This window comes from Myxocyprinus asiaticus, chromosome 2 (genome assembly GCF_019703515.2).
Source record: "Myxocyprinus asiaticus isolate MX2 ecotype Aquarium Trade chromosome 2, UBuf_Myxa_2, whole genome shotgun sequence".
Classification (NCBI taxonomy): Eukaryota; Metazoa; Chordata; class Actinopteri; order Cypriniformes; family Catostomidae; genus Myxocyprinus; species Myxocyprinus asiaticus.
In genome coordinates this window covers 39,792,530-39,820,048 of record NC_059345.1, presented here as the reverse complement: position 1 = coordinate 39,820,048, position 27,519 = coordinate 39,792,530, and the positions used below count along the sequence as shown (strand labels likewise).

Below are 27,519 nucleotides of genomic sequence, written 5' to 3'. Positions count from 1 at the left end.
ATGACGTCATCTGATCCAGGAAAGCTAATGTGTTTTCAGCCAGATTGCAAGATGCCAGATAGCCAGATGCTGTGTGCAGTGCACAATTATCTAATGATCTATGCATCAGATTACCTTGTGTGTGGACTTGTTTGAAAGATTATCTCCTCCTCTAATATGAGTATGTGATATTTTATGTTCTGCTTATTTTTTGTATATGAGCAAAAACCTGTTCACATGAAACATTAATGTCAAAAACATGTTCTTAGCTATAGCTCACTATATATTTGTCTGTGAGTGAAACAAATATGCTTGATTGTATTCTGCTTTTTTAGAGCTTTCCAAAAACATATGGCACATGGCTATTTGATGAGTTACTGATTACAATAATATTTAGTGCAAAATTGTTCATAAATTATCAAAATGGAACACTTTTGATTTGTCTGCATATTTCAAAGCACTTGTTCAGTTTTGGTCAATGTCTACATGCATTGTAAAGTAAAGTTTCTAAGCTTTCAAACGATACCTATTTTGTGTTGGTCAACACTGTATTTATTAATATTTTGATAATTATTTTTTTCTTGCAGGCCCATCCAAGCTTATAAATTATTTTATATTTGTAATACTTCAATTTTATCTAAACAAGCTAAAGTGAATTTTAAAGCACATAACAATATAAAATGATTTAAAAGCACACACAATTCTATATTTATAATCTGTTTATATTGATGGGAACAAAATAAATAAAAAAGCCAACAAATAATGCAGCCTACTTAACATTGGTCTTAATTAAATTGTTGTTTTTTTACTGGCTCCCCATCCTTGAACAGCCTCTGTTATAAAGCGCAAATAAAACCACAATGGAAAACGCATTACACAATCTCTAACAGTTTATTACTCTGAATTCACCACGTGGTATACAAAAGTAAGGATTTCAAAAGTAAAGGAATACCTTTTAACAGCCAAAATGGAAGAAAAGAACCTTCACAAAAGAAGTAATGCAAAGTTTCACCTGGAAACCAGAAATACGTGTCTACAGTACAAGTAAACAGGTAGGCATTTGGATACAGATACAACAAAATGGCACAAAGTTCACAGATCCGACCAGAGAAGGGGAATTAAACAGCAAATATCATCGCCAGTTCATTCCAGTAAGGCACACAGACATGTGGGTTTGAGGGAGTTTTGCTAAAACTATTTAAGCCACTGGTCCACTTGTCAATGCTCCGATGTACTGACATTGATAGGACGTTTACATGACACGGTAAACAGTTACAATTCAATAATCAAGGCATATGACACTTAAATCATTAGTGCTAAACATTTAGCATGTACCTGCTTTATGGTTCTTTTGGACGTTTAGATCAATGAAACAACCATCCTTTGTGACTGTTTCATTTCCTTCTATCAAAAAATTCTTATTTATACAGAGCCCTGTGATAAATACTGAATGTTGCTGTACTTTGTGTTTATGTACACAGACACCAGTAGTAACTTGTATCACACAATGATATGTTTTCTCATTGATAAAACACCAACAATTTCACCAAGAGGACAAAATGACATCAAACGATTCTTTGCTTTTTCAACCTAGATTTGGGCTTTTGTTTCAAATGAGCCCATGTACAATGGCACGGTCTTTGACAGGCTGAACATCTTCTAGTACCAAATAAAATGTATCACATAAACATTGTAACAATATAATCTTTGGCCAAAATAAATAAGTCGGTAGAATAACACAACAGCATTACTAAACAGACCACACACACACACACAACTTGGGGGATTGTTGGCAGGTATTTATATATACTGCATTATCAAGAATTCAGATTGAACAAGAATTCATGCCAGACTGCTTCTCATGATCAGTGTAAGCATCAGGCTTCAAAAGCTTCTGTGAGTCATAAGAACATATGTAGTGATATTGTGCTTGCCATACAGCATCTGCCCTGTTCCTGGAACCACTGAGACAACAAAAGAGATATGCTGTGGAGGTGATAGCGATAAAATTTTAGAAATAATAATATTATTCAGGAATCAGGATATGATAATATAAATGAAAATTAAATGAAAGCTCTTTAAGACAAAACATAACATATACTTTATGTCAGAGGACATAAACATGTTTAAAAGAAGTGTTAAAAGTTTAAGTAGTAGTGCTTTTTACTGATCCATAGCTTGTGCTATCTATGACTTACAAATAAGAGGACGTGCATGTTCTCTAAAATTGATTAAAAGTGTACCCCTTGAAAGACCAACTGAAATTAATTCAAACTGATCCTACAGCTGAATATCTACCACAATGTAAGCCCCAAAAACTGCAACCTGTTTTGATCGTTGGTTCATTGATTTAGGTCTCTGCTAACAGACCTGATAAAATTCTTCTGTCTGTCCAGTATCATAATGACTGACAGTAGCTACATGATTTCTGCAGGAGAGAAAAGAAACTGATTGTCAGAATCTGATCACAGAATGTCCACTTCAACCAACCCTCTTATTCTTCCTGCATAGCTTTACCCAGTTAACATTCTCGTGCATTTGACAACACTGAGAAAGACACTAGGGATGGGACACGGCAACAGATGAGTGAACCTTTGGAATGGGGAGGGGCAACAAAAGGGTATGGAGTCAAAGTTCTGCTGCTGCTCACTGGGTAAAGACCTCCTGATGTAGGTCAAGCAGGATGCGGGTGAAGTTGTTGATTGGTCCGATTGCGCTGAGTGTCATGGCTGCATCTTGCCCCCAGAGCAAGTTAGGCCCAAACACCACAGCCAGGTTGACATTGGTCATCTTATTGATTTCACTCTCAGCAGACACCTGCACATGAATATGAATAAATATCAAAGACCTTTGGCTTAAAATAAGAAATGAGTAATATTTAAATTAGGTTAAAAAGTTGTTACTTTCTAGACAAAATACTTGAAAGTGTATTTGGGGTTCACTACAAGTTAAGCTCAATCGACATTTGTGGCATAATGTTGATTACCATAAAAAAAAAAAAAAGAAATACAAAAAACATTTCGACTCATCCCTTCTTTAAAAACAAAGGACAAATTAAAATTACAGTGAGGCACTTACAATGGAAGTGAATGGGGCCAATTTTTGGAGGATTTAAAGGCAGAAATGTGCAGTTTTATTAATTGTTCTGTTAAAACATGTATTATTTGAGTTGTAAAGTTGTTTAAATTGTCATCTTTACAGTCATTTTAGGGTTTGTTGACATTATATTGTCATGGCAATGAAGTTGTAAAATTGGTTATAACTTTGCACAGAAAAGGTTAGTAAGCGATTTTATCACACTAAAATCATGTTAACATGCATATTGTTTATGTCTTGTGGTTATAATTTTGAAACGGTGAGTATTTTAATGTTTACAGATTGTGCCCCATTCACTTGCATTGTAAGTGCCTCAATGTAACACAGATTTGCTGTTTTTAAAGGAGGGGCAAGTGAAAATTAGTTTTTGTGGTAATCAATATTATACCACAAATGCTGTCGAATGAGCTTAACTTGTATTGAACCTGGAATATTCCTTTAAGGTAAAAGGTAAGAACACTTTTTATAGTAATATATCCTTCATCCATGAGGCTAAGCAATGGATAATGTACAGTTCAGTACCAGTGTTAATCTCATCAACAATATTACTGATGAAAATATTCGTTGACAATGTTTCTTTTAGTTCGTTAACAAAAACGGAGACGAAAAATATGCAAAAATAATTAAACAATTTTGATTAAAACTTACTGTTGATGAAAACATGATGAGAAATAAACAACACTACAAGATATTACAAATGATCTAACAACAATGTTTTTAGAAGATGAAAACTCTAGTTGAATATTGATGATTCAAATGATCCAGTCATAGTATTTTGGGGATTTCCTTGAGCTTGAGCTGTGGTGGCTTAAAGACCTTAACACCAGTCAACTGAAGGGCGCTATATGAGATTAATCAGCAATGTCCACAGCTTAGATATAATATTATACCTTACATCTGCACAGTCACTGAAGCGAACACACAGGCACATCATGCATTGTGAATACACCAATGCCATAACAATGTGCTACAAAATCCTAAACAGTCTCTAAAACACAGAAAATTAATAACACTGAAAATGTAGACTCTAAAAGCCTAAAGAATCCACAATACAGTAACTAAACAGTACCTAATACTTAAGTATACTCATGTGCTCTTATTACAGGAACTTATTTTAGATTATTATATTGAAGTTTATAATCAGGCCAAATTAATATTTGAATATTTGTTTTAGGTTTAGACTGTTACAGTTTGACATGGGTTTTTTTGTTGTTGTTGTCATTTTTCACCTTATTAAGTAATACTATAACGTTATTTTCATTGACTAATGTGTTTCCCACAGGATTTTGTGTGACTGTGATGGGTGGACCTTGGACCCTCTAGGGGGGACTGGGGACATGTTCCACTGGAAGAAAATTTAGTACATTTTGAAGTTAAATGCTTCAATCTGGTGCACTTTGAGAGCAAAATTAAGAGGCTATATCGATGAAGAACTATGTACTCTTGTAAACAATTTTGTGCTCTAGTAGTAATTTAATCAAACACATTGGTTGTATAGATATGAATGATGACACGGCAAAAAAGTCACATCCACAAAGCATGGTAAATGAGACGGAGTTTAACGTAGTTCACAAATGGTCAAAACACAAAATCGACTAGAGCATACATTTGAGCCAGGGCTCAAAATTAAGCATTGTCATGTAAATTGGTCATTCACTTGTCCGAGTAAAAAAGTTACTTCTCCAGAGAGAGAAAAGGACATTTACACTACCGGTCAAATGTTTTGAAACACTTGACTGAAATGTTTCTCATGATCTTAAAAATCTTTTGATCTGAAGGCATATGCTTAAATGTTTGAAATTAGTTTTGCAGACAAAAATATAATTGTGCCACCATATTAATGTATTTCATTATAAAACTAAAATTTAATTAAAAAAAAAAAAAAAGTTTTTGAAATTGATAACTTGGACCAAATAATAAAGAAAAGCAGCCAATAAGTGTCCAACAGAGATGGGAACTCCTTCAATACTGTTTAAAAAGCATCCCAGGGTGATATATCAAGAAGTTGAGAAAATGTCAAGAGTACATGTCTGCAAATTCTAGGCAAAGGGTGACTACTTTGAAGATGCTAAAATATAACACAGTTTTGATTTAATTTGGATTTTTAGTCACAACATAATTCCCATAGTTTCCATTTCTGTTATTCCATAGTTTTAATGACTTTACTATTATTCTAAAATGTGAAAAATTATAATACAAATGAGTATTTCAAAACTTTTGACTGGTAGTGTAAGTTACATGCTCAAGTAACATGTCAAAGTTTAGGTTGTATATTTTTCTAAAATTATGACCTATGTCCAACCTAATAGTGTTCCTATACAATCAACTTATGCAATCGTGTTATTGCAGCAAGATCTACCATGTACAATAAAGGCTACAGATTATCACAATATCAAAATGTCAGTAGTCTGTAGTGAAATTTGATGATTCTCAATACCATGTTTCAAGTTCTTAAGTAATTACTTAAGACTAGTAATCAGTCAGTAATAAAATAACAATAAAAACAGCAATGAATAGAAATAGATTAAAAATAATAGAAAGAAAAATTAAGAAAATCCATTGCTTTTTTAACAGCTTTAAAAGTTTTTAACATCAGACTGGGAGTGAGAGATGCTTTGCCGAAGCAATGGACAAAACACAATGTTAGAGATCTTTTATGTTATTATGAGATGTGTAAAAATATTTTCGGTTCATTCTGAAACTGTGGCAGGACGCCACAGTCTAGGTAATTAATAGGAAACACTGTATGCCATTTAAGTCATAGTAAAATTGACAAATTAATGAAATAAAATCATGAAATATTGACTGAATGTAAAAGACATTTGTCAAAAGACAAACTGACTAAAACAAAAAAAATGAACACTTTCCAGTACAGTCCCAACAGGGGGATCAGGATCCCCACGTGGAGTGAAGGGATCTTGTATAACCTTGAAGTGATTTATTTTGCGATAATGACCAGCTGATTGCACATTATCACACTTATTACATGGCTATTTAACTAAAAAAATGAAATTGTTGAAATATTTAATTGCATTAAAATTATGTGAGAAGAAAGAGTCTCCAGAAACATTGAATTCAACCTCAATTATTCAGAAATAATCGACTGCTCAATGTCACAACTGACCAATCAGAACGGAGTATTCCATTTAATAACTAGGAATATTACTTAAAAATGAAGGATTACTCATATATTTAAGAAGACAGATTAGAATTACCTGAGCAAGGAACTGTATAAGGAAGTGGAGAGATGCATAGTTCTCCTCAGGAAGGGACAGCAACATGTTCCGAATTGTTTCTGCCCGAGACTTACTGTCAACATCTGATGATAAAAAAGCAATCTGTGTGTGGGTGTATTCTCACACTTGAGGCTAATTATTCAATACTGTGCAAAAGTTTTAGGCACTTAGAATGTTTTACAAAAGCATTTGTCTTAAGATGGTTATTTATATCTTCAGCTTTAGTGTGTCAATAGGAAATGTACATTTTAGACTTCCAATCATTCCTTTTGCAAATAGAATAGAAGAACAGGGAGCCCTGCAACAGATGCCATGGCCCCCACTGAACATCGAGTCAGTCTGAGATTACATAAAGAGACAGAAGCAATTGAGACAGCCTAAATAGATAGAAGAACTGTGGCGAATTCTCCAAGAAGCTTGGAACATCCTATCTGCCAACAACCATGAAAAACTGTGTCCAGGTGTACCTTGGAGAATTGGCCAAGTCACACCAAATATTGATTTCGTTATTTTTATGTTTATTGGACTTTGTATGACGCTGATTGATAAATGAAAACTATGTATGGCATTATTTTTTGAAGAAATCCTCAATATGCAAAATTTTTCATATTTTCAACATATTCAACAATATGCAACAAGTGCCTAAATCTTTTGCACAGTACAGTACACAGTTGCAAAAAAACATGGTTTTAAGCAGGTGTTGAGTCAGTATAGGAGGAATACAGACACATGTGTGCATGCTTTCTGGAATTGCTGGTATTTAGAGGTGGTATGTGAATATTATGTGGGTGTATGCTTGTGTTCTCACTGTGGAAATTGACAATGTCATTGTAGAGCTGGTAGGTCAGAAGTGGCTCTGGCAGTTCTCTGAGGAATGTCTTCAAGATCACAGCTGCCAAGTGGATATCATCCATCTGAGAGAAACTCACTTCCTCGCCTACAAACAATCACATGGATAGTTACAGCATTCTAAGGACTGCTACTGATCATTCTTATGATCAAGGGAACGTGTGTGAGGGTATGTGACATGCACATCCACATACCCGAGTTATATTTCAGCTTTACATCCTTAACCAGAGAAACATTGGCAGAGCGCCGAAATATTCCCTCTGTCTGCAGACCTGAGAAGAAGAGAATAAAATTAAGACTTAAGCAACAGGAGAGCAAAACATTTAATTAAAACACATGGGCCCTTTTGCTATTCATACAGCTATGGGCTTACCAGATCTTTTTAACAAAAATAAACAAAAAAAGAAAAAAACTGTGAAATTTATCTCATTATGTCTTTCAATGTAATTCTTGCTGAGAGAAACAAAAGAGAATTTAGTAAGATGCCTACCATGCTCCTGCAGATATCCAATGGTGTCACGCATCACTAGTGGAATTAGCTCAGAGTCTGCTGCCTTTTGTCTCAATCTGATACACACAAAAACAACAACAGGAAAAAAAAAAAAACTTTGCTAGACTCACATATTAACAAACAAAGCTCCTTCATAAAACATTGCTCTTAAAATTGACTATAAAAATGTAAATTCGTTTTATCAAATGCACTAATGAAGATGGTGATTTTCAATTAACACAACTATAAAGTTGACACACTGAGACGTTTGAATTGTTGCACAATGTTATGCTAAACCAGTATGCGCTAAGCTCATCCACCAAGTTTGGAGGTATTAAGGTGATGGTTTAAAATACAGTCAGGCCTAACCTGGGAATGAAGGTGCTCCATGTTTTTAGTCAGCAACTGTAACTGTGTGAGATGTAAGGAAATGGGTTAGAGAAACTCACGTTGACAGTGGTACACCAAACTGCTGGAAAGGGAGGGGAGGACTACGGGGAGGAGATATTGGTCCAGGGATAGCAGACGGCTTCAGAGACAGACGGATCTTATCGTCATACCTACAGAAAGAGCCACTTGAGTGCATCCCATAATACATTTTTCTGGCCTGAGACATGACTGTGTGATTTGAGTACATACATATGTATATGTATGGTTCATTTCTTACTCTCTGACTCTGTTGGGAATCACCAGTTGATCACACTTCATAATCTCCTCCAGCTCACTCAAGTAATTTATGTAATTTATTTTACGGCCAAACTTAAAGCTGTCAACAGAACATAAGTACATAAGGGGTCAAATACAGGGTCTTTATTACAAAATGCATCATAGAGAACAGATTATACTGATTCTACAGACTAAAAAGCATAAGTTTAGAGCATGTAAGGTTCCAGTATAGAGTGACTAAGCAACTGACCTGATGATGGGTTTGAAGAGTATAAGGATAGTTCTGATAAACATGGTGGGATGGACAATGTAGAGCGCCTTGATATTTTTCTTATACCTGCAATAAACAAAGCAATACTGAAGCTTAATCAGGTTTATTCTAGTCTACTGCGGTGTAAAAAAATGGCCCTCAATAAGAACAGCATCACTCACTTCCTATCAAACTCCCGGTAGGCATCTCGAAGCCAGCTGAGAGAGGGCTTGTTCTCACTGGTCAGACCATGATGGAAGTAGATGAGTGTATAATCACTCTCCACATACTTATCAAGAGTCTGCTTCAAATACCTGAACACAATTATCAATGGATAAACACACGTGTGTTCATTTCACTATCATCAAACTAAAAAAACATATCACATAAGCAGAGCAGAAAGAAATTTGCACTCATCTTTTTTATATTTATGGACCAACCATCAACTGCAGAAACATTTGATCTAATTTATACATTTCAGAATCGTTGAAAGTGTTCTAGATTTCATTTATATCAATTCGATTTTGTTACTATAAAAAGTTATCTAAATTTCTATTTAGACCTATACTAGGAGTGCACAATTATGACAAAAATGGTCGATTATTTCCCTTAATATTATTAATTTTGATTAATAGAATTTACATTAAAATACTTATTATGTGGGGTAAATACAAGTCATATTCTTTATGTAGGCTACACTTCCCAAAAACAAGTTGAGAACTTTGTTCCTTAATTACTTCATTGCGGTTATATTTTGTTAAATTGTAATGGAAGCTTTCCAGTGTTGTTGCGGCATTTCTGAAAGGCGTATGTGTTCAACAGACATGTCTGGACTGACTGCAATGCTTAACCACTGAAAGAAAAATAATACAAAATTTAGATGCAACAGGATTACATCTAATTGGAATGTGGTAATTGACACTTTTCAAGATTAGTTAATTGCAACCCCCAACACTAACACTTTTGATAAAAGCATCTGCTAAATGAATAAATGTAAATGTACTCATCTACAATCACCTCACACTGATTGCTGACTGATTGCTGACTGATTGCTAAAGCTAATTCATACCACGCTAAAGCAAATCTAGGAAACTGTTAGATGTCATACTGGAAGATGTCAACGTTTAACTTCATAAAAAAAAAAAAAGGTTTGTCTTAAGACATCATTGAACCCAATGAACACATGATTAAAATAAATACTCCGCATATGGGTGGTTGACATTTAAGCAGAAAATGTAGGAAGAAAAATCTTGAGAACACAAAACGAAAATGTTGTTTTACTGAATGTACTCTTCACTGCTTAAAAAATAATATTATGATTAAAATTTTGGCATTTTAACCTAACTTTAACCGGCACATATTTGAACAGAGATATTGATAATAGCAGAAAATATAAATGATCTAAATATTTTGCACAGAAAACAATAACAGCACTACTTTGCCAACATTTCTTCTAGCCTTAATTCTATTGTATGTATTTTCTTCTCCCTTCCCTGAGAGTGACTTCTCTCTTTGCACAATCACTGCTTACCCTGCAATTGACCTTGATTTTTATTTTATGTCAATGTGCATTTTATCTCATTGTTTACATTGTCTCATGTTCATCCTATTTATGTATGAAACCATGGAAAATAGTAACCCATGTCATGTCACCAACCTATATTCAGTAAAAAGGCATAGTGGAAAAAATGTAAAAGTACAATAGCTGGTGACCACGTGACGCATTGCGAGGTTTGGACGTGTGAATGGCGAGCTCTGCGCACTTTGCTAGTTTTAACACTATTAATGACATAAACCGGTGAGATTCGGTACACTCTGTTCCATAACTGTTCTAGGAGGACAATATGTCAAAGAATTCAAAATCCTCGGGCTCTGGAGACATTAAAAGACACTTACGTGCTCAAGCTGACACCCCCGAGAAGGCCCCGAGCAAGGGAGTCGATTTGGTTGAGAAATGAGGGAAATTCAGCGAGAGATGCTGAACATGTCAGCAATGCTGATGAAGGTCGTTGCTGATTTGGTGGATCTTGCTGTAATACGTCAATCGAACACTGCCATGGAGACGAAAATTTCTGAAGTGGTTACAAGAGTGGGGGATGTCAAGAAACAGATCGATTATCTAGAGTTATTGGAGAGGGAATTATCTGCTAATCCGCTAGCGACCAAGGTGGATTTGGAGCATCTCTGGGAGAAGTTGGAGGACATGGAGAACCATAGCCGGCGGAATAACATCCGAATCATAGGAATTCTTGAGGCCGAAGAGGGTCAGGATATGGTGAAATTCCTGGACGGCTCTTTCCGAATCTACTTGACATAAAAGGCCATAAACTGGAAATCAAGCGAGCTCACAGGGTTCCAGCTCAGCGATCCGCTGAGGGAGACAGGCCCCGAACAATTCTGGCCAAATTTCTGAGATCATCCGATAAAGATCTCGTGTTACGCGAGGCGAGGAATAAAGGAAGGCTTTCTTGGAAGAACCACAGCATTTTCTTGTTCCCAGACTTTGTGATTTCGACAAGATAGAAACGTGATCGATTCAAGAAACTCTTACATCAACGGAAGGTCACTTTTGCACTGATATTCCCGGCTAAATTGAGAATAGATGCTAAGGATGGCCGCAAAACATTCACATGCCCACAGCAAGCGATGTCCTTCATAAAGTCAACGGATTAAGTTATTTTGTGGTACTCACACTACAGCCGAGTGGACAGACTCACTTGACTGTTCGAGGAAACTGAGGGCCTTTTTTGTTTCTTTTTGTGCTGGTTCCGCCTAGCGGCTAGAGTTTGTTTTGTGGAGTAACACTCCTTCGGAACAGTGTTGTGGATGAATCTGCATGTTCTTTGTGCTTATGCCTCCTATTGGCTGGAGTTTGTTTTGTGAAGTATTTCTTGCAAGACATTGGAGTGATTAGGTCACTTGTTGCACTCATGTAGCAGTCGAATGGGCCGGCTCACTGAATATTCGTTTGACTGTTCAAGGAAACATGAGCGCCTTTTTTTTTTTTTTTTTTTTGTGCTGGTTCCGCCTAGCAGCTGGAGTTTGTTTTGTGGAGTAACACACCTTCGGGACAGTTATGTGGATGAATCTACACATTCTTTGTGTTTATTCCGCCTATTGGCTGGAGTTTGTCTCACAAAATTTGCATAGAAACACCGGACTTCAGCAATCTGACAGCAAAGTTGTCACGGGTGCTCTCGTAGGCGTACATGGACTGTTTGAGTTTAGAGGGATGGATGCCAGTTGGCGCGGTTGTGTGTGGGGTTAATGCGCATGTTTTTCTTTTTTCTTTTTGTTTGATTCTGGGGAAGTTTGGTGCTTAATTGTTGCACTAGTGTTGGAATATGGTCTAATGTTAATATGAGTGGATTGTCTCTCTCCACGTGGAATGTGAATGGGTTGGAGCACCCCATAAAAAGAAGGAAGGTTATTTCTCTTCTTAATCATAAGAACTATGATATAGTGTTTCTTCAAGAAACACATCTTTCCCTGCAGGAAGCTGAAAAATTTGAAAAGATATGGGGTGGATATGTTTTCTTTAGTGCTGGCTCAAGTAAGAGCAGGGAAGTCATTACACTGACAAGCATCTACAATTAAAATGCTTCAAACAGAGTAAAGATAAATTAGGAAGAGTCATTATTGTTGTAGCAGAAATTCAGGGGCAAAGTCTTATTTTGGCTAATATATACGCACCTAACGTTGATGATCAGGGCTTTTTTAAAGATCTTGAAGGGATGTTGCAAGCCGCTGGCACCCCTCATGATATAATATTGGGAGGAGACTTTAATCTTTTGATGTACTCAGTCCTTGATCATAGTGAAGCAAAAGTGTGCAAGCCCCATAGAGCAACACTGACGCTTCACAAGATGTGTAAAAATCTTGTTCTTACAGATATTTGAAGATTTCTGAACCCATCTGGTAGGGACTATTCATTTTTTTCATCATCCCATAAGATTTACTCTAGAATAGATTTTTTATATATATATATATATATATATATATATATATATATATATATATATATATATATATATATATATATACATCTAAGTCCCTCATTTCATATACTGTTGATTGCTCAATTGGAAACATTTTAGTCTCAGATCACACCCTGGTGTGCTTAGAGTTGTTGCCACATATGGAGAAAAGGCAGGAAAACTTCTGGCTAGATTTATAAAACAGAGAGAGTCTTTGTCTACCATTCCCTCAGTGAAATCTGCTGGTGGGGAAATATTTACCTCGGCCATTGATATTAATAATGCTTTTAAAGGATTATATCTTGATCTCTATAGTTCCAGTATAGTTCTTGATTCTCTTGATTCTGAGATAACCTTGGAGGAGTTTGGCGAGGTAATTGCCTGTAGACAAGGCTCCGGGGCCAGATGGCTTTGCTGCTGAGTTTTTTTTAGATCTTATGCTTCAGAATTGGATCCAATTTTGTTAGAAGTTTATACGGAATCATTAAAGAATCGAAAGCTTCCGCTAACCATGACACAAGCCTGGATCAGTCTGATTCTTAAAAAGGACAAAGATCCAAGCGAGCGTAAGGGTTACTGTCCAATTTCCCTGATCCAGCTAGAAGTTAACCAATTATGACATCTCTTATACATATAGATCAGGTGGGGTTTATTCGGGGCCGTAGCTCTTCTGATAACATTAGGTGTTTCATCAATATCATGTGGCCAGTGGGGAATGATCAGTCTCTGGTCACTGCCATCTCACTTGATGCAGAAAAGGCGTTTGATATGGTAGAATGGGATTATCTTTTTAAGATTATGGAAATGTACGGGTTCGGGAATACTTTTATTGGTTGGATTAAGTTACTTTATAGACACCTGTAGCGGCGGTACAAACGAATGTATTAATTTCAGATTATTTTACTCTGGATAGGGGCACCCGGCAGGGTTGACCTCTTTCCCCATTGATGTTCTGTCTTGCCCTGGAACCATTAGCAGCTGTGATAAGAAAGGAGGATGATTTTCCAGGGGTGATGGTGGGAGGTGTGGCGCATAAGCTTTTGCTCTACGCAGATGATATTTTATTATTCGTCTCTGACCCCACTAGATCTATGCCTTACCTCCACAGAAATATTAATTCCTTTTCTAAGTTCTAAGGATACAGAGTTAATTGGTCTAAATCTGAAGCTTTGGCTCTGACAGCGTTCTGCCCGGTAACGACTTTTCAGTCAGGCGTCTTCCAGTGGCCCAAACAGGGCATTAAGTATTTGGGCATTTTATTCCCAGCAAATTTGTGTGACTTAGTTAGAGTTAATTTTGATCCTTTAATAAAAAGGTTTTCGAGTGATGCGGGCAGGTGGGCTTCATTATATTTATCTATGATTGGGAAGGTTAATGTTATTAAACTTAATTGTATTCCAAAATTCAACTACCTGCTACAGTCTCTCCCTATATATGTCCCCCTCTCTTATTTCAAGCAATTTGATGGCATAGCGAAGTCCTTCATTTAGAATGGTAAACGTCTCCGATTACATTTCAGTAAGTTGCATAGGCCGATTGACAACGGTGGGTTAGGCCTACCCAAGATTTTGTTTTATTATTATGCATTTGGTCTCAGACATTTGGCTCATTGGTTGCTTCCACCAGAGAGAGCCCCTCCCTGGTTTTGTACTGAACAGGAAGTTCTTGACCCTATTTCGCCATTGCAAAGCCTTTCTATCAAACTAATCGGAGAAGTTAAGTTACACCCCGTTATCTCGCATTTGCACTCAGTATGGACAAAAGTGTCCAGAGTGTTTAATTCGGACATTTATTTAAATGTTGCCTCGAGCATATGGCTGAACCCTAAATTATGTATTAATAAGTCCCCTTTCTGCTGGTCAGAGTGGATTGTGAGGGAGGTTAATATGCTCAGTGTCCTATATGAGATGGAGTGTTGAGAACCTTTGAAAATATGGTTCAATATTTTTGGATTCACAGATCTCATCTCTTCAGGTATTTACAGCTGTGGCACCTGCTCTGTATTATTTTTGGGAGTAGAATACACCCCCTTCAAGCGGCAGATACCCTGGGAGTGGTGATTACTGCTTTTGGAAAAGGTCATGAGGCATCAGTGTATTATTCACTGTTAATTCAGAGTCTGGGGGATGGAGCTTTAACTTCTATCAAGAGATTATGGGAGAAAGATTTAAACTTAGTATTGGAGGAGGGAGTGTGGTCTAGGATTCTAAAAAATTTCAAGTCTGCATCTAGAGATACAAGGGTGCGCCTTATGCAATTCAAGAATTTACATCAATTCTATTGGACCCACTCTAGATTGTATAGACTTGGCCTTAAAGACACACCCACCTACTAGCAATGCCAATCAGAAAATGGAGACACAACCCATATTTTTTGGTGGTGTGTTAAGATCCAAGAATTTTGGTTGAAGGTTCAGAGTATTATGTGTGACGTATTGGGCACTCAAATTTCATTTTGCCCCAGACTCTGTATTTTAGGCGATGGGGAAGTCATCAATACAGAGGATAAACACATAAAAAATTGGGTCCTAACCAGTGTTATGATCGGTAGACAGATTGTTCTAAGGGGATGGAAGTCGGCTGGAGTGCCCTCATTTCAAGAGTGGTGCACAGAGATGGGGAGGGTGATGGCATTTGAGGAAATGTCATGTAGAAGGCTGGGGAACTTAGATTTATTTGACAGGAAATGGGGCAGCTATTTGCCGTTCTTGGAGGGCTCTCAGGGAGGGGCAGTGGAGAGAGAAGTATAGTTTTAAATGTGTGTGATTATTATTTTATATATATATATATATATATATATATATATATATATACATATATATATATATACACACATACACATACACACACACACACACACATACATACATACACTACTGGTCAAAAGTTTTGAAACACTTATTCTTTATTATATATATATATATATATATATATATATATATATATATATATATATATATATATATTTTTTTTTTTTTTTTTTTCTTCACATTTTAGAATAATAGTAAAGTCATCAAAACTATGGAATAACATAAATGGAAATATGGGAATTATGTTTATCCAAAATAAATCAAAACTTTGTTATATTTTAACATCTTCAAAGTAGTCACCCTTTGCCTAGAATTTGCAGAAATGTACTCTTGACATTTTCTCAACCAACTTCTCGAGGTATCACCCTGGGATGCTTTTTAAACAGTATTAAAGGAGTTCCCATCTCTGCTGGACACTTATTGGCTGCTTTTCTTTATTATTTGGTCATCAATTTCAAAAACTTTTTTTTTAATTTGTATTAAATTTTAGTTTTATAATGAAATAAATTAATATGGTGGCACAATTATATTTTTGTCTACAAAACTAATTTCAAACATTTAAGCATACGCCTTCAGATCAAAAGAATTTTCAGATCATGAGAAACATTTCAGTCAAGTGTTTCAAAAGTTTTGACCTGTAGTGTGTGTGTGTGTGTTATATATATATATATATATATATATATTTATTTATTTTTTGTGTATACTCATGTGTGACCACAGGGATGTTTGTTGAGGGTCAGGGTGGGGGTGTGTTTGGGGATTGGGAGTGGGAGGGGTAATAGTGGGGGTTAAATGTTGATTCTGTGAATATATGTTTTGCTTTTCTTTGTAAATTGTATGAATCAATAAAAACTGTTAATCAGAATAATATCATTAAATACAGTAATGCTGTTATAAAAAAAAAGAATAATTAAATGGCTGATTCAGTGTGTTAAGATCAACTTTACACATATTCATATAAACCATAGGTGAGCAAGTAAAAAACTATGATGCCTACATGAGTAGTTTATGGTGATCCAGCTGATGTTGGGGGGGCATGCGACAAGCGTTAAAAACAATGACCTTCCGACCAAAGTTATCATCACCTATAAATGAAAGAATTCAAGAGACAGCAACAACAACAACAAAAAAGAGAGAGGTAAGATAGAGAATAGATAGACACGCAAGTGTGACTGCTTTAAATTTAGAGTAAATACTAGCTGGTGATTCTTATGCTTTTAATAATGTTTCACCTGCAACCTCCACGATCTGATGTCTTGCGATGTCATAGAAGGGGTCGTCCCAGGGCAGGTGTGTGATGCCACCAAGACTTTTAATATCTGAAGCTGCAGGAAAGAATACAAAAAAAGTATTTTATTATTTTGTATTTTTGAGGACTCATGAAAGGATGTTAAGATCCCAAATGCAAAGCAATATGTCTAAATGTACCACCTACATGAAAAGCAGAGCTTAAAAAGGCATCAGTGTGCAAGGTCAGGCATATTATATTCAGGTATGATGCAGTGTGGCTGATTATTTAATACATACAGTACTGTGTAAAAGTTTTAGGCACTTGTGAAAAATGTTGCATAGTGAGGATGTCTTAAAAAAATAATGAAATAAATAGTTTTCATTTATCACTTAATGTCATACAAAGTCCAGTAAACATAAAAAAGCTAAATCAATATTCGGTGTGACCACCTTTGCCTTTAAAACAGCACCAATTCTCCTAGGTACACCTGGACACAGTTTTTCATGGTTGTTGGCAGATAGGATGTTCCAAGTTTCTTGGAGAATTCACCACAGTTCTTCTACCTATTTAGGCTGTCTCAATTGCTTCTGTCTTTTTATGTAATCTCAGACTGACTTGATGTTCAGTGGGGGGCCATGGCATCTGTTGCAGGGCTCCCTGTTCTTCTATTCTAATCTTTTCTATTTGTAAAAGTAAGGTTTGGGAGTCTAACATTTATATTTTCTATTGACACACTAAAGCTGAAGATATAAATAACCATCTTAAGACAAATGCTTTTGTGAAACACCTTATGTGCCTAAGAATTTTGCACAGTACTGTACATATGGGTGGGCAATATACCGGTTAAAACAATATACAGAAAAGTCAAGCGGTATGAATTTGAGTATTGCTTCTTCTGCAGTTCTGCAAAATGCTGCCACATGGTATGGAATGTGCATTCCGCATTTACATTTAGAAAGAAACTGAGAAAGAGCTTTTTCAACGAAAGCTCCATCACTGACCCTCCCTTATTTACTGTTGCTAACGCTGTCAACCTTAATCAAATACTAGAAATTGGTACTTTTATTCACCAAAGTGGCTTTCAACTGATCACAATGTATAGTCAGGACATTAATAACGTGAAAAATTACTATTGCAATTTGAAAAAAACTACTTCAAAGAGATCTCATCCAAAAATCCTCCACGTGCAGCAATGACAGCTTTGCAGATCCTTGGCATTCCAGCTGTCAGTTTGTCCAGATACTCAGGTGACATTTCACCCCACGCTTCCTGTAGCACTTTCCATAGATGTGGCTGTCTTGTTGGGCACTTCTCACGCACCTTACAGTCTAACTGATCCCACAAAAGCTCAATGGGGTTAAGATCCATAACTCACTTTTCTAATTATCTGTTGTCCAATGTCTGTGTTTCTCTGCCCACTCTAACCTTTTGTTTTTGTTTTTTTGTTTCAAAAGGCCTGCACCCCTGTAAAGTATTTGCCCCCATCCTGATTTCTTCTGTTTTTGTGTATATCTCAAAATAAACTGTCAAAAATTCAAACAAAATCGAACATAAAATAAAAGCAATCTGAGTAAACACAAAATACAGTTTTTAAATGATAATATTATTTATTGAAGCAAAAAAGTTATCCAATACTAACTCTGCCTGTGTGAAAATGTATTTGCTCTTAGTTACTAAATTCCCAAATCTATGAAACAGCATTCATAATGAAGTTAAGCTGGACTAGACACACCAGGCCTGATTACTGCCAGCCCTGTTCAATCAAATCAATGCCTAAATAGAACTTTTTCAGCAGCATGAAGTTGGCTAAAAGGTCTCACCCAGTAGCACACTATGCCAAGGTCGAAAGAAATTCCAGAAATGATGAGGGAAATACATCAGTCTGGGAAGGGTTACAAAGCTATTTCAAAGGCTCTGGGACTATAAAGAACCATAGTGAGAGCCATTATCTCCAAATGGAGAACACTTGGCACAGTAATGAACCTTCCCAGAAGTGGCCGACCTTCCAAAATTCCTCCAAGAGCACAGCGACAACTCATCCAGGAAGTCACAAAAAAGCCAAGGACAACATCCAAGGAACTGCAGGCCTCTCTCGCATCAATAAAGGCCACTGTTCATGACTCTACTATCAGAAAGACACTAGGCAAAAATGCCATCCATGGAAGATTGGCGAGGCAAAAACCACTGCTCTCCCAGAAGAACATTAAGGCTCATCTGAATTTTGCCAAAACACAACTCGATGTTGCTCAAACCTTTTGGGAGAATGTTCTGTGGACTGATGAGTCGAAAGTGGAACTGTTTGGAAAACAGGGGTCCTGTTATATCTGGTGTAAATCAAACACAGAATTCCACTAAAAGAACATCATACCTACGGTCAAGCATGGTGGTGGCAGTGTGATGGTGTGGGGATACTTTACTGCTTCAGGGCCAGGGTGACTTGCAATAATTGTGGGAAACATGAATTCTGTTCTCTACCAGAAAATCCTAAAGGAGAACATCCAGTCTTCAGTCCGTGAGTTGAACCTCAAGCGCAACTGGATTATGCAGCAAGACAATGATCCAAAGCATAGGAGTAAGTCCACCTCTGAATGGCTCAAAAGAAGCTCAATTAAAGTTTTGGAGTGGCCTAGTCAAAGTCATGACTTGAACCTGATTGAGATGCTGTGGCAGGACATTAAACAGGCAGTTCATGCTCAAACCCTCCAATGTGGCTGAACTAAAGCAGTTCTGCAAAGAAGAGTGGGCCACAACAGAGTTGTGAAAGACTGCTCTCGATTTATCGGAAGCGCTTGGTTGCAGTTGTTGCTGCTAAAGGTGGCACAACCAGCTATTAAGCTTAAGGGGGTAGTTAGTTTTTCACATGGGTGATACAGGTAGCCTTTTTGGTTGAATAAAATATATAAATATATATATTTGAAAACTGTATTTTATGTTATATCTTGTCTGAAGATCTAAAACAATTTAGTATAAAAATTATATTATATTATATATATATATATATATATCAATCAGCCCTCTACATCATGTTGGAGAAAGAATAGTCATTACCTAGTAAATTTTTGTTTTTACTCACCAGACTTTTGACGACATGTAAGCATAATGTAACAAAACAATATATTAAGCAAACCGAGAGAGGGGGACTCTTCAAATATATTCACACAATATAGTATATTGTAATTTATTATTTTTTTATTTTGCTTTATGATTTTAATCACATTTTAGCTTTTTTAAAATGTACAGATTTCACATTCTATCAATTTATATGATGTCATGAAATCGCACTTTTAATAATGATACAAGCTGTAGTCACTGTTTGAAATTTTGTACACATTTCTAACAAACAATTCACAAGGTAGGAACCTAATACTGAAAATTAGGGGTCACGATTGCGAAATTTGGCTAACAACTTATTGTCAAACAAATAATTGCGATTATGACGATTAATTGCCTGTTTTAGGGCTATGATGATGAATTGTCTGTTTTAGGTGTTTCACGAATATGACGATTAATTACCATACAAACTCACTATGTGTGCTTCATGCACACAACAAAGTCATTTATAAAAATTTAGCTTGGGTCATATAATAAAATAACGGTATATGATTTCCTTTTCAGGCTTCAAAAACGTATGAATGACAGTCAAATATAAAAGTGTAAAATTTTAAATAATTAAAATAATATTTTAATGATCAAAATATGTCTAAATAACTAAAATACATCTCTCTTATTGCCCAATTTACTTTTGATCCACTGGACTTTTCAATGTTTTCTTTTGCTTCTTTTTTAACCCAGCCAACCTGTATAACTACTATATTATATTAATGTTATTAATATAAACCCACAATGACCACGGACATTTGCCATTACATGGCCGTTAAGTGAAACTGGAGTGCTTTGCGTTCACAAAATTAATACGTTTATACCTTGTTTATATTTTTGCGGGAATTTGGCGCAAGTCTCTGTAGACAGCGTACACATCATAGCGCTTGAGAAGTGGTTTATCTTCACAAACTCTCAAGAGAGCTGCTCGTGACGTCCGTGGTGTGGTTCCCTGAGATGCTCGGAGTTCAACTGAATGAGACACAAGTGCTTTATCCTGAGCGCTCATGAGACAGCATGCAGGGAAAGACGAGGCTGAATCCAGCTTCTTAATCAACTGCTTTTTATCCAGTAAAAGGGCCTTTGTGCTTCGACACTACACAACTCTATCACTGGCGAGTGAAATGTTAATATTTACTTGCTAGTGGCTAATAAGAGACATTTTTTGGTCGCATGGTGCGAAATTTACTCGCATATGCGAGTGATTTACTCGCAATGTAGAGGGCTGTATATATATACATATATATATATATATATATATATATATAGATAGATAGATAGATAGATAGATAGATAGATATATGTGTGTGTGTCTTTCTGTGCTGTGTGAGTAATGTTGTATGACTTCTTGAGTTTTTTGCTGGCTCTTAAATAGACCATGACAGTAATCTCAACCGGAAACATTCAGCCTCACTTGCTTCTAAATATAAACAGCATATGATTGGTATTTATGATTATGTTATAGCTCTTAGCAAATGCTTACTTTTGTGAGCACAGTTCAAAAATCCTTCTGCGAAACGAGCACAATTCTGTGAAATGAACCTAATTTTAAAAAATACCTATCCTCTAAATACACACACACACACACACACACACACACACACACACACACACACACACACAATTCACACCCTTGAGCACTTACCAGATTTGCTCAGGCTAACAGGGTCATCGGGCGGCCACTGTTTGTCCTGTACCAGTTTGAGCTGGTCCAGAGCAGCGCTAGGAGAGTCGTCCCCTCCAAGATCCTCGTGCAGGTCCACCAGCAGGTCAGATGACATGATGGTCCTCTAAGACACCACAATTCACACACAACTGTGAGACACAGAAAGGCATGGTAAAATACAAACTACACAAACATTTTGTTTTTTTAGGAATTTGTGTGATCTTCCTTTACATTAAGTTTCTGTCTGTGCAGCATAAACCTATGTAAATTCATGTTTTTCACATGCACACACGCAAAGTGACTGGCTGACACACACAATGACAAATAAGTTTGCCTTAGTTTGTTTCATAACACAGGCTTGCAATCTATGAAACCCAGAGGGCCATTTAAAACAAGTAGCCTATCTTCCATAATACAGTCAGTGCATAACATAACACATCATTATTTATAGACATGCCTATAATAAAAAAAATGTCTTGCTTCAGATTCAGAAGATACTGTTTTATGCATTTGCACTAGCAAATTTTATTTTATTTTTTTTACATTTTTTGAAAGAATAGTCACTACAAATAGCCATTAATAAATACATTATTTTAACTCATTATTTTACAAAATACAATATTTTGACTCATTACTCTTTAAGGCTATTTAAAAACAAAAATGGGGTTTACAAAGGCACTTACGACAGAAGTGAATAGGACTAGTACAAAATACACTGTTTCAGGAGTATAACCACAAGAGGTAAACTTAAATTATACATGTTAGCATGATTTAAGTATGCTAAAAATCGCTTACTAACCTTACTAATCTGTGTAAAGTTGTATCCAATATTCCAGCTTGAAAACCTTGGAATCCTGGTATTGGATATAATTTTACACAGACAAGGTTTGTAAGCACATTGATCACACTAAAATCATGTTAACATATCTTCACGATCTGTCGTCAATAATAATGACCAGTCAAAATCTCAGGTTCTAGCAATAGCCTTTAAATGTTGCATCTTAAGGTTCAAGCTTTGTGGTCATAATAAAAAAAAAAAAAAAAGATCAATGAAAAGAATTAAAGAATGAATTCTTTAAATCATGTGCATTTGTAAATGTGTGACATCTTTAAAATTGTGTGTGTAGCCGTAAGGCTACAAGTGTAGGCATCATTTGGGTTCAGACAGTGATCTGCTGTGACAGTCCCCCGCTTTGCAGACTGCGCGGCAATGTGGCTGGTTTTGCCCTTTGATCTATTTATATCCTCAACCCTAGCAGAGCCAGCCAACTTACCAGCGTCTTCATTAGCAGCTCTTATTCTGCTTTTACAACCACATCTATATCTCTAATGTAAAAGTGAGAACAGTGAGAACACAATCTTCAAGTTACGCAAAAGATCATTAGGTAATCTGTACATCACTCCTGATAAAAGAACACTGTGCGAGCTTATCTCTGTTTTTCAGCCTTGTCGCAAGCACTGACAAACATCATCAAAATCACCAATGGTTGGGATGTTCAAACAAACAGAGTAATATCTGAAAGCGCTACAATTAACACTTTTCAGGAAAATCAACATAGAAATGATTTACTTATATACGTCTCTGTGTATTAACTTGGGATACAAGAAAGTATTTTAACATCAAAAAAACTACACACATCATCATCTTAAAGTAGCTAGTCAAACTGTGTTTGGTGCCAACACTTATTTAAACACAGCCTTTGGTTCTGACTAAACAGCACCAGTCTAAATTTGGTTCTGTTCTGCTCTCTAGTCCCCTCTTCATTCATTGCCCATTTTACAAGTTCATCAGCAAAAACAATGCTCCTCATTCACAGTTGTGCTACAGAGGCATCAAGGCTGCACTCAGTGAAGTCATTCAGCACTTCAATCAAAAACACAAAGACTCTAATGAGAGCTTCAAAACAAGAGCCCGAAAGAAACCCCAACACCTCCAAAACCAACTCTGTCCTTTCTAAAAGTCTGTATCATAACAAGAATGCAATATTAAGGAGTCATTGACAGAATAATATCAATAATTCTGTAATAACTCCTGCTTTTCGAAGCACGTTTGCACTTATAATGCTATTGCCACCTTAGCAGTGGTGTGCACAGAAAGGGGGCAGCAGGGGCCCCTGTCCCTTTCGTTCACAAATCTATAGGTACCCTACTGGTCGTGCAGAAAACTGGGTGAAATTTTAATAATAAAGATAAAATGATAAAATAAAACAAAATTAAAAAATCGTAATCACACAATAACAATAATAATGTTTCAATGTGAGATTTCCTTGTAAATCGCAGAAGAATTCAAGAAAATTAGACAGAGGTGGATGTGCCTTTAACAGCGCACGTTACAGTAGATCGGGGCAAAATACAATCGAAAGAAATCATACTATGCCCTTCTCACTCCGAAGGGCTGAGCCTTTGAAGTAGGTACTCTGAAAGGAACATGGCACCATTACTGCATGAATGTACCCTTCACTAACAGTCTTGAGGAAGGGCCCTTCGAGAAAGGATTCATTTTCTCACTTTTGTTTGGAACAACTCTTCGAGTGGCGTCCCCTTCCCGGGTGCAAAAATGCCTTTGAGAATTCGCCCCTGGGATGACTGAAGTGGCATTGCCTCAGATGAGTAACAGTTCAGATAAAAAATCCACTCAATTGCTACTACATTTCCAACATCGCATACTTGCAATGCAGACAGCTTTATTACTTACTTTATTAATTATAATGGGAGCGGTCATGTTGCTTTTTAGTCTAGATATCTAAATTAAATACATCTTTCGTAGAATACTATCATAAACTGATGGAGCTGCCTGATTTTTTGTTAAAACTAATAAGCTATTAGCCATGGGATCCCTCAGGATTTTCCTATGTGTTTTTATAATGGGGGTTTTCAGCTTCTGAGTAAAATAAGGTCTGTGGTAAACATTACTTGACGATACATGGACGTTCTGTTCTACGACATAAAATACACACTTTCATAGCTCAAATGTGAATTTTGAAGCCACTGTGTGTTTAAAAAAAAAAATACGGCTTCAAAATTCACATTTGAGCTATGACTGTAATTTATGTTGTAGAACAAAACATCCACCTATCGTCAAGTAATGTTTACCACAGACCTTATTTAACTCATAAGTTGAAACACCCCATTATAAAAACACATAGGAAAATCATGAGGGATCCCATGGCAAATTCTCTTCCGGGTTTTAGAACTACAAGCTGAACAGCTCTACAGAAAGTGTCAGTTCTATAAAGAGGATGATGAGGTCAAAGTGGAAGTAGGAGAGATGACAGGATGAAGTGATTGAGAGGAGATGAAAGTGAAAAGAGTGATGAGACAAGAAAAAGATTAGCAAGTCTGTGAAGCACTGTGGTGTTACAAGGGTAATAACATGGTACTGAATGATTATTATATTCATATTTCATGAAGTTTTCATGGTACTCCAAGTTACTTCAAAAAATGCCATGGCTTTACTATAGACAAAAAACAAAAAACAAAAACATGTCAATACCACGGACCATGTCTAAAAACACTGTAATACCATGGTACTTTTTGTGATACAGATAACAGAATATGCTATTATTTGTGATTAAGGAAATAATGGATAAATTAGGATATGTATAAAATAAATGAAAACACTTAACTAGTTAAGTATAAACAATAATAATACTTGCATATATAAGCTGCACAGATTAATCTGCAGAACACATGAAAGGACACTATCATGTGATGCTAGTTATCTCTCTGCAGTGTCGCCATCGGCACACGGATCCTCAGCAGAGAAAACACAACAAATGATCTCCCCTTTCTCGAATGATTGCTAAAGCAACATTTCTGGCTTGATAAAGAGTCAAGCTGGTGCTCTTCCGTCGTTTATTATTAAAAACATGCAAGGTAGAGGCAAGATTTACTGTGCTATGTACAACTACTACGGGAAACGATGTTGAAATCATCTTGAGTTATCTGTGACATCTCAGTAATCCTGAGTGCAAAGCTTCTGTCAGACAACATAACCGGTCATGCAGGCACACAAACACATTAAAATGTACCCCGCACAAACCTCCAGCATTTAAGAGTGACGGACATAAAATGTCAGACGTTTAGTGTTTCTTTTTCATCTCTTGTGCTAAGAAGTCTAATACACTCCTTGCTGTTCGTCTCGGCTCAGGACAGACAGTGTCACGTTACACTGCGTTTCTAAGGCAACGCAACATCTGTACTTGTTGAAACACTTGTGTTTACCAAGCAAAAGGCGTGCAGAGTAGACATAAACCTATGACATGAAATACATGTGATTTAAACGAAGACACACTAATGTTAAGTCTTAGTGATAGCGTAAAAGCAGACGGCTAGATGCTGCATATACGGCTTGCTGTGTTCAGTCGACAGCCTGCTAAGCTAAATAGCTACATACCGTTTTAACTTATCGGGTTGGAAAATCAAACAAGAGTTTCCCCACCGTTGCGCAGAACCCAGCTAGGTTTTATGAAGCCAAAAGAGAACGGCTTTAACTAATATTCAGCGCTCTCACAAGTCTTCACAACTCTGCCAAGCTTGCCAATTTAATGCGCCACTTCCGGTTTGAGATCCGTGTTGTCATGTCAGTGTAAACGCCCCGGAAGCAGCAGAAATCACCAGTTGTACAATGTGCGTGACCACGCCCCAGTAATGTGTCATTACAGTAACCGCAGGTCTCCCAAACCACGATTTAACTATCCGCTTTTTATTCTAGGGTAATCATCACGAAACCTGTCAAGAAAATATCCTGGTCCTATTTTACTCCAAAATCATATGCAACAAATAAGAAATTATATGTTGTGTATTAAAAATGAAGCCCTGAAACCATCCCAGATGTGTCTTTCATTTTATGCAGAACACAAACGAAGATTTTTAGAAGAATATCTCAGCTCTGTAGGTCCATACAATGCAAGTGAATGGTGACCAGAACTTTGAAGCTCCAAAAAGCACATAAAGGCAGCATCAAAGTAATCCATAAGACTCCAGTGGTCTAATCCATGTCTTCAGAAGTGATCCAGTCGATTTGGGTGAGAACATACCAAAATATAAATAGTTTTTTACTACAAATCTTGACATCTGCAGTCTCCTTGGTGATCATGATTTCAAGCTCGATTACTTGTAGTGGAGTGCAGTTATTTTACCGCATCTCTCCCATTTGGGTGTGGTTACTCCGCACGTAGATAATTGGCGTTCTATTCCGGAGGGGTATATTAAAGTGGCTGTTGATCGACTGCTTTTCCGGTGCCACAATGTCCCGTGCTGGAGGTATGTTCTGCTGCTGTTTGTAGCAATGCGCTCTCGTATATTGGCCTCTAACACTAACTGTTCTTGTTACAGCATGAATGCTTCGTGCTACCCGTTGAAAGATTGCCCTCGCCGGCGTTGCGTCCTCTTACTCCGATACATGGTATGTTTTGCACGTATTACACTGAGCGTCATTGGTGGATTGCTGCATTGCTGCTTTGCTCTCAGGTAGGTCTCTTTTTAGCTCTTGTGGGCGGTTGTTTTATGTTATATTAGTGTGTGCAGTTAAGGGATCTTTGTATTCCAGCCCGTTGTCTTTGTGAGTCATAACCGCTGGCTGCCGGATGAATGGCGTGGTCTGCACATGTTTGGTATGTGAAATCTCTTTGCACGACAATTAATTTTGGATTTGGCTTACTGTTATTTTATTTTGTTTTGGTAATTTGTGTTTCCTGTGTTTCCAGGTGCCATGGGTCCCGAGTAGGAGGGCTAACTGCTCCATATGGTGGTGGGTCCTTTGATACACAGTGTGGTGCGCAACCTTTAGTGATTGACCCCTGATTGAAATACGTGTGTAAGGCATAGTGCATGTTTGGGTGCATCATTGACATCTTGGAATCATCCAAGTCTTGCGCTAGCTCGCCCTGCTTCTGGTAACCCTGAGCCCTGTGATTTATGTTTATTAAAGTCATTAGTGTCTCTTGTGTTAGCAGCCACCACTTGTGGGTATGTTGGATGCTTCCTTGAAATTGTTATAACTGTTTTGCATTTTAAGTTTTAATATTTGTTCCAATAAAGATGTTTTGTATTATTTTATATCCACGTCTCAAAGTCTCTTTGTAGGGAATTTGAACCTGTGTGCCTTTTGGAAATTTCCCTGGCATATTTACCAGGGTGGCATAGTCAGCTTCCTTTCTCTGTCTTCCC

General features: G+C 36.8%; 1 protein-coding gene across 1 annotated transcript; it reads right to left on the bottom strand.

Annotated features, from left to right (window-relative positions):
- Positions 1 to 851: 851 nt before the first annotated feature.
- On the bottom strand, positions 852 to 25,737 carry LOC127452417 (rho GTPase-activating protein 1-like). The gene is made up of 13 exons (XM_051717834.1): positions 25,391 to 25,737; positions 21,328 to 21,472; positions 16,585 to 16,677; positions 16,350 to 16,437; positions 8,749 to 8,880; positions 8,567 to 8,653; positions 8,318 to 8,416; positions 8,100 to 8,210; positions 7,651 to 7,727; positions 7,355 to 7,432; positions 7,120 to 7,248; positions 6,291 to 6,394; positions 852 to 2,796 (listed from the first exon to the last, which is right to left on the bottom strand). Exons 1-13 carry the CDS (start codon positions 25,397 to 25,399, stop codon positions 2,626 to 2,628), a joined length of 1,323 nt encoding a protein of 440 aa, XP_051573794.1. The 5' UTR covers positions 25,400 to 25,737; the 3' UTR covers positions 852 to 2,625.
- Positions 25,738 to 27,519: the final 1,782 nt, after the last annotated feature.

What these genes read in the sequence shown, in the direction of transcription:
- LOC127452417 (XM_051717834.1), bottom strand. An exon ending in TGTTAGCCTGAGCAAATCTG is followed by an intron (nt 16,678 to 21,327) that starts GTAAGTGCTCAA and finishes TCTTTCCTGCAG; the next exon opens with CTTCAGATATTAAAAGTCTT. An exon ending in TTTGGTGTACCACTGTCAAC is followed by an intron (nt 7,728 to 8,099) that starts GTGAGTTTCTCT and finishes TGTGTGTATCAG; the next exon opens with ATTGAGACAAAAGGCAGCAG.